This window comes from Clarias gariepinus, chromosome 3 (assembly GCF_024256425.1).
Source record: "Clarias gariepinus isolate MV-2021 ecotype Netherlands chromosome 3, CGAR_prim_01v2, whole genome shotgun sequence".
Taxonomy (NCBI): Eukaryota; Metazoa; Chordata; class Actinopteri; order Siluriformes; family Clariidae; genus Clarias; species Clarias gariepinus.
Window position 1 is genome coordinate 32328130 of NC_071102.1, and position 9371 is coordinate 32337500.

At 40.3% G+C, this 9371-nt stretch overlaps 1 protein-coding gene across 3 annotated transcripts in view; it reads left to right on the forward strand.

Moving 5' to 3' along the window:
- Positions 1-122: 122 nt before the first annotated feature.
- trip10a (thyroid hormone receptor interactor 10a) overlaps positions 123-9371 on the forward strand; it is a 36548-nt gene continuing 27299 nt past the window's right edge. Inside the window, exon 1 of one of the 3 annotated variants that reach the window (XM_053492033.1) lies at positions 123-377. In XM_053492033.1, the coding sequence (XP_053348008.1) occupies positions 354-377 (24 nt within the window). In that variant the 5' untranslated portion in view covers positions 123-353. The remainder of the gene's footprint in view (positions 378-9371) is intronic. The other 2 variants (XM_053492034.1, XM_053492035.1) reach the window with 2 other exon arrangements.

Below are 9371 nucleotides of genomic sequence, written 5' to 3' on the forward strand. Positions count from 1 at the left end.
GTCGTCTCCACCCTATGTAGTATCATACGTGTCGAATTTATATCCAATCGGAACGCAGCCTTTTAAATGTGTTACGGCTCCTTTAAGAATCTGGGATTTGGGAGTGACGCGGATACGAAAGCCTGTTGATCCATTTTGGGTTTTTTTAACAACGAAATTTTCTTGGACAACGCAAAGTCGCTCGGTTGTTCCGCTGGTTATTTGGTGCCTAGTTTGTCATGTGTGACATTAAACGACAAACACAAGAGGGAATATATATTTACTTGGCCTAATTGTGTTGTTTTGTGGTGTGATAACTGAGTTAAGTTTGAAATCTAGCAGCAGTTTGGGGACGCGCTGATAAGGACGCGACCATGGACTGGGGAACAGACCTCTGGGTGAGTTTCGTTCACTTCACATTAAATCCAACTTATTACAATCTGCTATAACTTAGTTCATTATCATTATTGTTATTATTATCTTTAGCGCGTTTTAAAGCGCGTCTTCTACAACCAATTGCTTTAATAAAGTAGCAGTTTTTTTTTAAATGGCGAAACAAAGTTGCTAGTTTTCCCTCAGGCTCTTTCCTCTCTCCTTCCTCCCTCTCCTATCCACGCTCCAGCTCTGTCTCTGTCTCGACGACTGTTTGGAGTAAAACAAATATTATCTCCGTCTGCTGCTTTAGTGTCAGACCGACTTTAACTAGACTTTATATTACCGAATGAATGTTGGCTCACCCTGTAGGATGCGCCCCAGTTATTGTCCCTGTGCTGTCCTGCTGCAAACTGGTCTGTAAAGTGGGTTGAAAGAATCTGCACTGGTGATGTTAATCTTCTGAGCTGCTCTGGTTTCTCCTGGAGACGGAGATGTTGTAAAGAAAAGTTCAGCTGGGATTTGGACTTTTATTTGTAAATAATATGAGCTATGAATTAATATAATTTTTTTTAGAGACGGTTGTTGATTGTCTGCCTGCATGCCTGTCTATCCCTCTTTTTCTGTCTTTGTCTGTTCTCCTGTCTCTCTGCCAGTCCCTCCGTCTCCCTGTCTCGGCCGTCTCTCGTCTCCCTGTCTTCCTGTCTCGGCCATCTCTCATCTCCCTGTCTTGACCCTCTCTTGGTTCCCTGTCTCGGCCGTCCCTCCATCTCGCTGTCTCGGCCTTCTCTCGTCTCCCTTTCATGGCCATCTTTTGTCTCCCTGTCTCCCTGTCTCGGCCGTCACGCCATCCCCCTGTCTTGGCTGTCCCTCCGTTTCCCTGTCTCGGCCGTCACGCCGTCTCCCTATCTCTGCCATCTTTTGTCTCTCGTCTCCCTGTGTCGGCCATCTCTTGTCTCTCGTCTCCCTGTCTCGGCCGTCTTTTTGTCTCGCCTGTCTCTCGTCTCCCTGACTGCCTGTATTTCCATGCTAGTCTTTCTATCTTTATATCCGCTTGTTTGCCTTGTTTCTCTGAGACTTCCTGTTTGCCTGTCTCTCTGAGACTTCCTGTTTGCCTGTCTCTCTGAGACTTCTCGTCTCTCTGTGACTTCCTGTTTGCCTGTCTCTCTGTGACTTCTCGTCTCTCTGTGACTTCCTGCTTGCCTGTCTCTCTGTGACTTCTCGTCTCTCTGTGTCTTCCTGTTTGCCTGTCTCTCTGTCTTCCTGTTTGCCTGTCTCTCTGTAACTTCCTGCTTGCCTGTCTCTCTGTGACTTCTCGTCTCTCTGTGTCTTCCTGTTTGCCTGTCTCTCTGTGTCTTCCCGTCTGCATGTCTCTCTGTGTCTTCCAATATCCATGTCTGCTTGCCTCTCTCTGTATCTTTGTCTGCTTTCCTCTGTCTGCCTCCCTGTCTGCCTGTGTGTCAGCCTGTTAGTCTGTGTTTTTTTGTCCATTTTTCCTGTATCTCTGCCTGTTTGTTTGTGTTCACCTATTCCTTTATTTGTCTGTCTCACTGTTTGTATGCCTCTTCCTACCCCTTTTTTTTGTCTGTATGCTTCTCTCTATCCCTTGCTGTCTGCACTCCTTTGTTTTATCTATGTCCCCCTGTCTGTCCTCCAGCATATATATCTCTATAAGTATCTCTCCCTCTTTCTCTCTCTCGCTCGCTATATCCATTCTTTTATTTATCTTTCCTTTTGCCTGTCTAGCCATCTGTGTTGAAGTCATGTCCCTTAGTCTATCCATTCATCACTGATTCCTACCTCCATCCTTCCTCTTTTCTCAATTGTCTTTTCAGTCATCACTTGATCCCTTCATATATGTTCTATTTTTGTTCTTTGACTTTTCCCCCCAATTCTCCACACAAACCTTGTCTAAATTCACTGTACTTAAAAAAATTTCCTGAATCTTTTGTGAACATAGATGCATTGTTTTCCAGAAAAGTTCAGTAGTCTGTTGAAAGAGGTTTCAGTGTTTTTTATGCTTTTAGAGAATGTAAATATTTTAAGATCATAGCCGCCAGATATAACTCATCGTCCTTCTATGAGACTTTTCAGAGTGACCTGGATATCTAAGAAGCGTCTCGGCTCTGACATGTGCGTCTTTGTGCGTACACTTATCTTGTTTACTGGCAAAGCTTTCTGCAGTTTTTCGGCCTGCGGTCAGACGTTGTGCACTGAAGTTAAGCCTGTATCTCACACACTGAGTTTCCACCTTTTCCTAACTCCACCCAGACTACTAAAATTACACGATACAAGGTCAGTGACACCAGCAGCAGCTTCTCCGGTGACCTTGGCTCTGTTTTCAGGACTGAAAATCAAGGAAAAGAAAAGGATGCAAATGTATGCTGAGCTAAACATTACAGAATGAAAGTGGGACAGTAGAGAGAAGTGGGTGTGGACTTTCTGACCCCGATATACTGGTTCCCTCAGGGTTTCTGTCCTCTGTCCCCTTTCCATCATGTGGCCTACTGGGCCAGCCTAATTAGTTTTGCCCTAATTTCTGTGGCAAATCATCCAGTCCACATCCCTGCGGGTATTTCTGGTGTTACGCTGCAGAATTTTGCCCACACAAAGAGAGATGTGTTTCTCTCTCCAGGCTGGTGATGGGCTGAATTTCTTATTGTGAGCGTTACAAATCCAATAAAGCTTTTTGTTTGGGGTAGAGCATGGCTACTTTTCAGTACACAATCATTTTAAACTCTGAAAAGTCTAGGATTAGGGCCAGATGTTTATTTGACGTGGGACTTTGTGTGCACGTGCAGAGACAGCAGCAACATTGCTTACATACCCGCCTCCATATCTTGAGCACATCTGTAGCACCTAAGGGACATTCTCTAGATGCTACATCACAGCCAAAACATCCTTGTCCATCAGGCTTCCAAGTATCCTATAAAAATATTTAGTGTTTTATTACTGTACAGAGATTTTAGACCTGTTGATGATTTATCTTTTAAAATCTTTTTGTTGTTATCTTGATTGTTGTTTTGCACTGTCTGTTCAAAGCTATGAGGGGTGTTCAAATTAAACCTGGACTCATGATAAAATTTTTGGTGAATGCCGGTGTAAAATTCGACCAGCGTTTATAGACTTCAGGCACTCTCCAGTGATGATATGCGACATCAATGATGAGGTGGCAGGTCGCCAACTCGCAGAACAGATGCATCTGTCTGTGGGAACTGTACACACAATCATTCACCAACACCACTTATGCATTACAGAAATTTGGCTCAGAGTTATTGCCACATTACCCATACAGTTCTGTATTGTCGTTTTGAGGAATAGATCACTATGGCTCATTTTCAGACCAGTCCCTGTACCTGAGCGGTTTCAGAGGAATGTTTTTTGTTTATTAAGCCACACAGTGATCTGTGAATCATTTGAGCAAAAAACATTCATCAACTTAAGGCATGAACCAATAAGAAACGTGCAGATGATTACAGATGATCAGAACAATGATTAGTATTCTGATGATGCTGAATGCTGAGTGGTTGGAACAGACGAGAGGGGAAATGAGTTTGCTGTCATAACATAAAAAAAAAAAAAATTAGGCTGCCTCTTTAGACACTTTGCAGCCTGTCGCAGAAGAACATTTGTTCCTATTTCTTTAATTCACTCTACTATCATGCTGAAGACTTTTGCACAGTACTAAGACGTGAACAAGTGATGTTCCAATATGCATTTGTGTTCAGAATAACCTATATTGTTTTATGTATTTGTTTAATTCTTTATTTCTTATTTTATTCGTCTAATATTTACTTTCTGTGCTCACTACATCAGGTTTCGTGTAACAGTGGCAGCACACATGTAACGCACAGTATGCCTTGTAAAACTTAATCATTAACAGATCCAGCCTCCATAAGTGCATATTTATTTTTTTTCCCAAGAGAAACGTGGTCAGGATGCTGGTGTTGTCAAATAATTTTTTTTTTTTTTTTTTTACATAAATACTGTGGAAATTTGTTTGTTTAAGAGTAAGAATGTATAATATACTTAACTAAAAAAATATTTAAACATTTTCTGTTTATTCATAAAATTAAATCCCATTCAAATTGTTTAATTGCTGCAGAAACAGAATAACACTTCCACAGTAAGTCATTCTGTGTTGCATGCAGTGAGTTTCTCTTAATTTGCTGCAAATTCTTTTCCTTCTTTGTTGAAACGGCGAGCAGCTTTTGTATGTATCTATCAGAGCATCAGTGCATAACCTGGTGACAGTATCAAGATCGCTGTTAAGCTGTTTGTCGCTGTACGTGTCTCTGCGTCACGTCCAGAGCTTCTAGTTTTCCAAGTTGACTGAAGCGAGTTGCGTGAGTCAGCGGCGTGAATCAGCCAAGGAACTTCGTTCCGGTGTCTAAGCAATGTCTAAGCAACATCCCATCTGATCAGTCTGGATTTTTCTGTTTAGTCATTAGGGCTTGACCATGCCGTGGCACGTGTCCAATGTTCCGGTTGCCATAAACAACTATTCTTTGTTTATGGCAGCTCTGGAGTCCAGCCTGATTCTACATTATGTACAGTGTTTGTGTGTTGTTCTGCGATCCCAGTCTGATTCAGAGCAAGCGTCTATATTTGTGTACATGTTCTCTGAAAGCATCTCCCAGCAGCCTACGTATTCCGAAGTGGCACATGTGTGACTATTTTGAGAGGCGTGTACCGAGAGCTTTGATGCGATGCGTCAGAGCAGGGCTTGGTGTGCTACCTTGTTCACTTTTTACTCAGTTAGGGAGGGACAAGACAATGACCGGGTTACAACCAAAACACAAGGAGGGGTGAAGAACAAGGCGAACGCCACGAGACGGCGTTTTATTCTGTAATTAGGCTTGCGGTTTTGAAACGTAGCTTCAGAAACGAAATCCTGAAAATGACCCAGTGTGTGTCTGACTCCTTTTATAAACTGAGCTTCACTCTGCTGGTGTTTTGCACAACACTAAAGACTGTGTATACATGTGTGTGTGGGGGGGTGGGGGTGGCGTGGGGTTGTGGTGTGTGTTGGCCATGAAGTCCTTATTTATGATGCTGCTCTATTCATTGAGCTCATTTTTGAGGCAACTAGAAGAAGGAGGAGTTTGGGGCAAGGACCAGCTTGTTAGGAATTTTCTCTTCAAACTTTCCCCTCCCCTTTTGTTCTCTAGTTCAGTCCTGTAGCCTGGCTTTGGAAGGTAGGTGTGTGTGTGCGTGTGTGTTTTGGGAAGCAGTTCTTGATCTCATCCCTCACACACAGGCAGGCATGCCCGCACTCGAAGCACTCACACAATCCAAAAAAGGAACCGAGAAACCGGAGCGCGATTGAGAGACTCCAGAGCCATTCTCTCTCTTCTGTCTCAGTCAAGTCATGTTTTTTTTTTTTCCTTTCTTTTTTTTCCTTCTTTTTTTCATTTCTGTACAGAGAAGAAAAGTGCTGTTTAATCCTTGTTTAACAAACAAGCTGATTTTTTCCTCTGGCTTTCTGTTTAGCCCGCTTTCCTGCTCTGTAGGAAATAACATGCCGTGAGGTTCATAACTCTTTGAAGCGTGCTGATATACAGCAGGAAATGAGGAAGACTTCTACTTCCTGTGTGCAGTTTGAGTGAGATGACTGGGACAGGGCTTTTACAGCGCATTTACCAGGCTCCCTGGTGCAACAGGGCGAAGGTTAGCGTTGGCAGGAAGGCCTCCCTCCAGGGAAACGGCTGAGGGTCAGGGGTCACTATTTTGCAGGGAATCTGAGGAATGTAGGACCTGGTGTAGAGGCAGATAAAACTACACAGCACAGTTTTTCGCACCGTGTACAACAAAGTTTTTGGGTTCCTTTGAGTTGTTGGGTGCTTATGTTTTTTTTTTTGCTTGCCAGAATAAACAAATATTATAATATATAGTAATTATGTATAGTAATATAAAGAATTACACAGTGTGTTTGCGCATCATAAATAGTCCTGTTTAGAGCTTTAATTGAATGTAGAATCCTTGGCGTTGTTGGTGTTTCAGCTTTTCCGAATACTTCCATAACACAACTAGTCCAGTCTACTTCTATCTACACCACATTTGTTTTGCTGTTTCGATTTCTTCTTCTTTTTAAAAAAAAAAAAACTGCAGTGAACTACTTTCTCAGCACCGACTTTTACTTCCTACCAGAGAGAGGAACTTTATTCGTCAATAAAAATATCCAACATTCACAGCAAGAGGCCACCACTAGCTGTTTCTAAGAAAACTAACACTAAGATGTGCTGCTGTGAATGATTATTTTACATTGCTTAACTAAATCTCCACTCCAGATAGCTTATCATGACTGGAGTTATGAGTCAAAAGTAGACTGTTGAATTGATTATTTGTTTATTACAATTTTTCAATTCGATTTGATTCAAGAGCACTGAAGTTTGCTGTCCGATTTGTCTCAGGCAGCTGTAATCCTTACAGGTTTTCTTAAAACTAATAAAAACTTGTTTAAATAGAATTGAAATGCTTAGTAATTTGTTGTTGATTGTTTAAATGACATGTTTCGTGCAAAAAAAAAAAAAAAGAATTCTCCCTGCAAGGTTTCTGTTCTGCACTCCAGTCCAGTAGGTGATGTCCCCAGGTCCTGAGAGTGAATATCTTGTATTTGAGTGGAAAAGAAGTATAAAATAGTTTAACAGCTTAGAAAAACACACATCAAGAAGGCTAAACAGCATGATTTTACTGTCAGACGGATATAATGGGGCACCAACAGTACTAGGCTTAAATGCATCTTAAAAAAAAAGTTTTTCTTTTAGCCAAGTCTTGATCAAGGCAGGTAGATTTTATTCCTCCTAATGTGACCTCTTATATAAAATAAAGAAGATCTGCTCCCCCAGCTCTTTGCTTAGCTCTTTAGGAGTTCTGAGACCTGGGTTATCTTGTTAAAGATATTAAAGAAATGGTCAAATATGGAAACTTCCAGACACAAACTTGTATATTTTATACCAAGCTGCTCATGCTGGTGTTTCTGTTTCTGTTTTTTTTTCCAGTGATGTTTAATTATAAACCGTGCATTAAGCAGAAATGGAACAAAATACAAATTATGATGATAAGAAAATAATATAATAATAAAATTGAATAAATGATCGCCTGGCATAAATATTACAGATGGGTATTTATAAACTATACTCTATGCTTAAAAAGAATGTAGACACGCGAGTATTAATAATACCATTCTAAAAACATTAGGGTAATTGTTAGGGATGGGAACCCCAGTGTTCTTCCGATACGATGTTATCGCGTTATCTATGTGTCGGTTCGATCTGTATTAATATACAGTATTGCAATTTTTACAAATACAGTAGTACCTTGACATGCAAATTTTATCAGTTCCGGAGGTGAGTTCTTTTTTCAACACTATGATTATATTTTTACCTTTAAAAAATAAAAAGATCAAAACACTTAGAAAAGACATGTAAATTAATTGAAATGTGAAATGAATGGATGTGCAGTTTCGCATTAGGAACTAAAATTTTTCGTGTCCTGATTCAAAATAAATTCGGTATGACACAGGATGCTGTGTCGCTGTGGCAACAATTGAGAGTGCATCACCTGTAGGATTCTAGAGGAACAGCAACATTTTACCACTTCAAATAGAGTCATATATAAATAAATATCTAATAAAAGATGTTGGAGGCAGTTTTTTTTCCATCTCAAGTTATGATCCTCTGTCTGTCTTTAAAATAAGCTCCACTGTGTGGATTTGTGTTCATTCAGGTACAAACAGATATCTGAGGTGAAGTCCTAGGTGCGTATTAGGTGCTTGTCTTAAAGGTGTTGTCGTGCTAGAACAGGTTTGGATCTCTTGGTTTTTTTGATATAGCATACAAAGACGTATGGGTGTGATGGTCAGGTGTTCACATACTTTTGGCTATGTAGCATATTATATTCATAATCCACTGTATAATAAACCAAAGCAGTCTAACATTACAGCATGACGCGTAATAAGGGGACAAAAAAAAACTCAGATTGTGCAGGAAAAAAATAAACACACTCAAGTTTGTTTATTGACCCAAAATGGGCGTGGCGAGCAGAGCTGCGTGCATTTGAACTTTATGCAAACGACAAGCAAAACGATTTGACGTGCGATACAGAGGCACACTTTGCTTTATTTACTCTTTGTAAAATCAAAAGTCTGATCTGATTTGTGATCAGATAAGTGGTTTCATATGACATCTGCTGATTGCTTGAGTGGATATTAGAGAGAATTCATCTTTCTTTGGACAAATCAGTTAATTAAAGTTAATTAACTGTTAATTGGAGTAAATTAACTGTTAATTGAAATAAATTTTCAATTCAAAACAGATTTGAGACTTTTTAAAATTATTTGGAGAAACATTAAAACAAACACTAAATGCTCAAAAAATATAGCACAGCCATAGCAAAAAATACAAATCGCTTGCAAATGTTTCCGAGAAATTTTCACTTCTTTCTCTGGTTTTGAGTTTATGAGCACTTGGTGCGATTCTGCTGTCTACTGGACTGAAGTGTGAAGCAATCATGGTTTGTATAGGACATTACATGTAAACATTTAACAACAAAGGAAGAGGATTTCGTACAGTACTTATAAATCCGAGAGTGAGTCAAAAATTATCCGCACCCTGGCTGTAGAACTTATTTGAATTAAATTTTTAAAAAGACAAGTACATAATCTTTCGACATAATCTTCCTATTCTTTCAATGCACTTTGTCTATCTGTTATCAAGCTTTCGTTTTTCCTCATTAAAATGTTTTAAGGTGAGCTGTAAGCCACGAATGCACCGCTACTTTCACTTCCTCATTAGAGGAGAGTGTTTGTTCTTGTAGGGCTGCTTTCAGGAACCAAATAGGTGAAAGTCCGAAGGAGCAAGATCGGGATTATAGAAAGCATTCTTTAACACCTCAAAACCAAGTTTATGCAGAGTGTTGACACCGTGGGCAGAATTGTACAAACGTGCATCGTCATGCAAGATCACAAGGCTCTCGTGTAGCCGTCCTCTGCGTTTAAATCAAAGTTTTGGCTTCAGCTC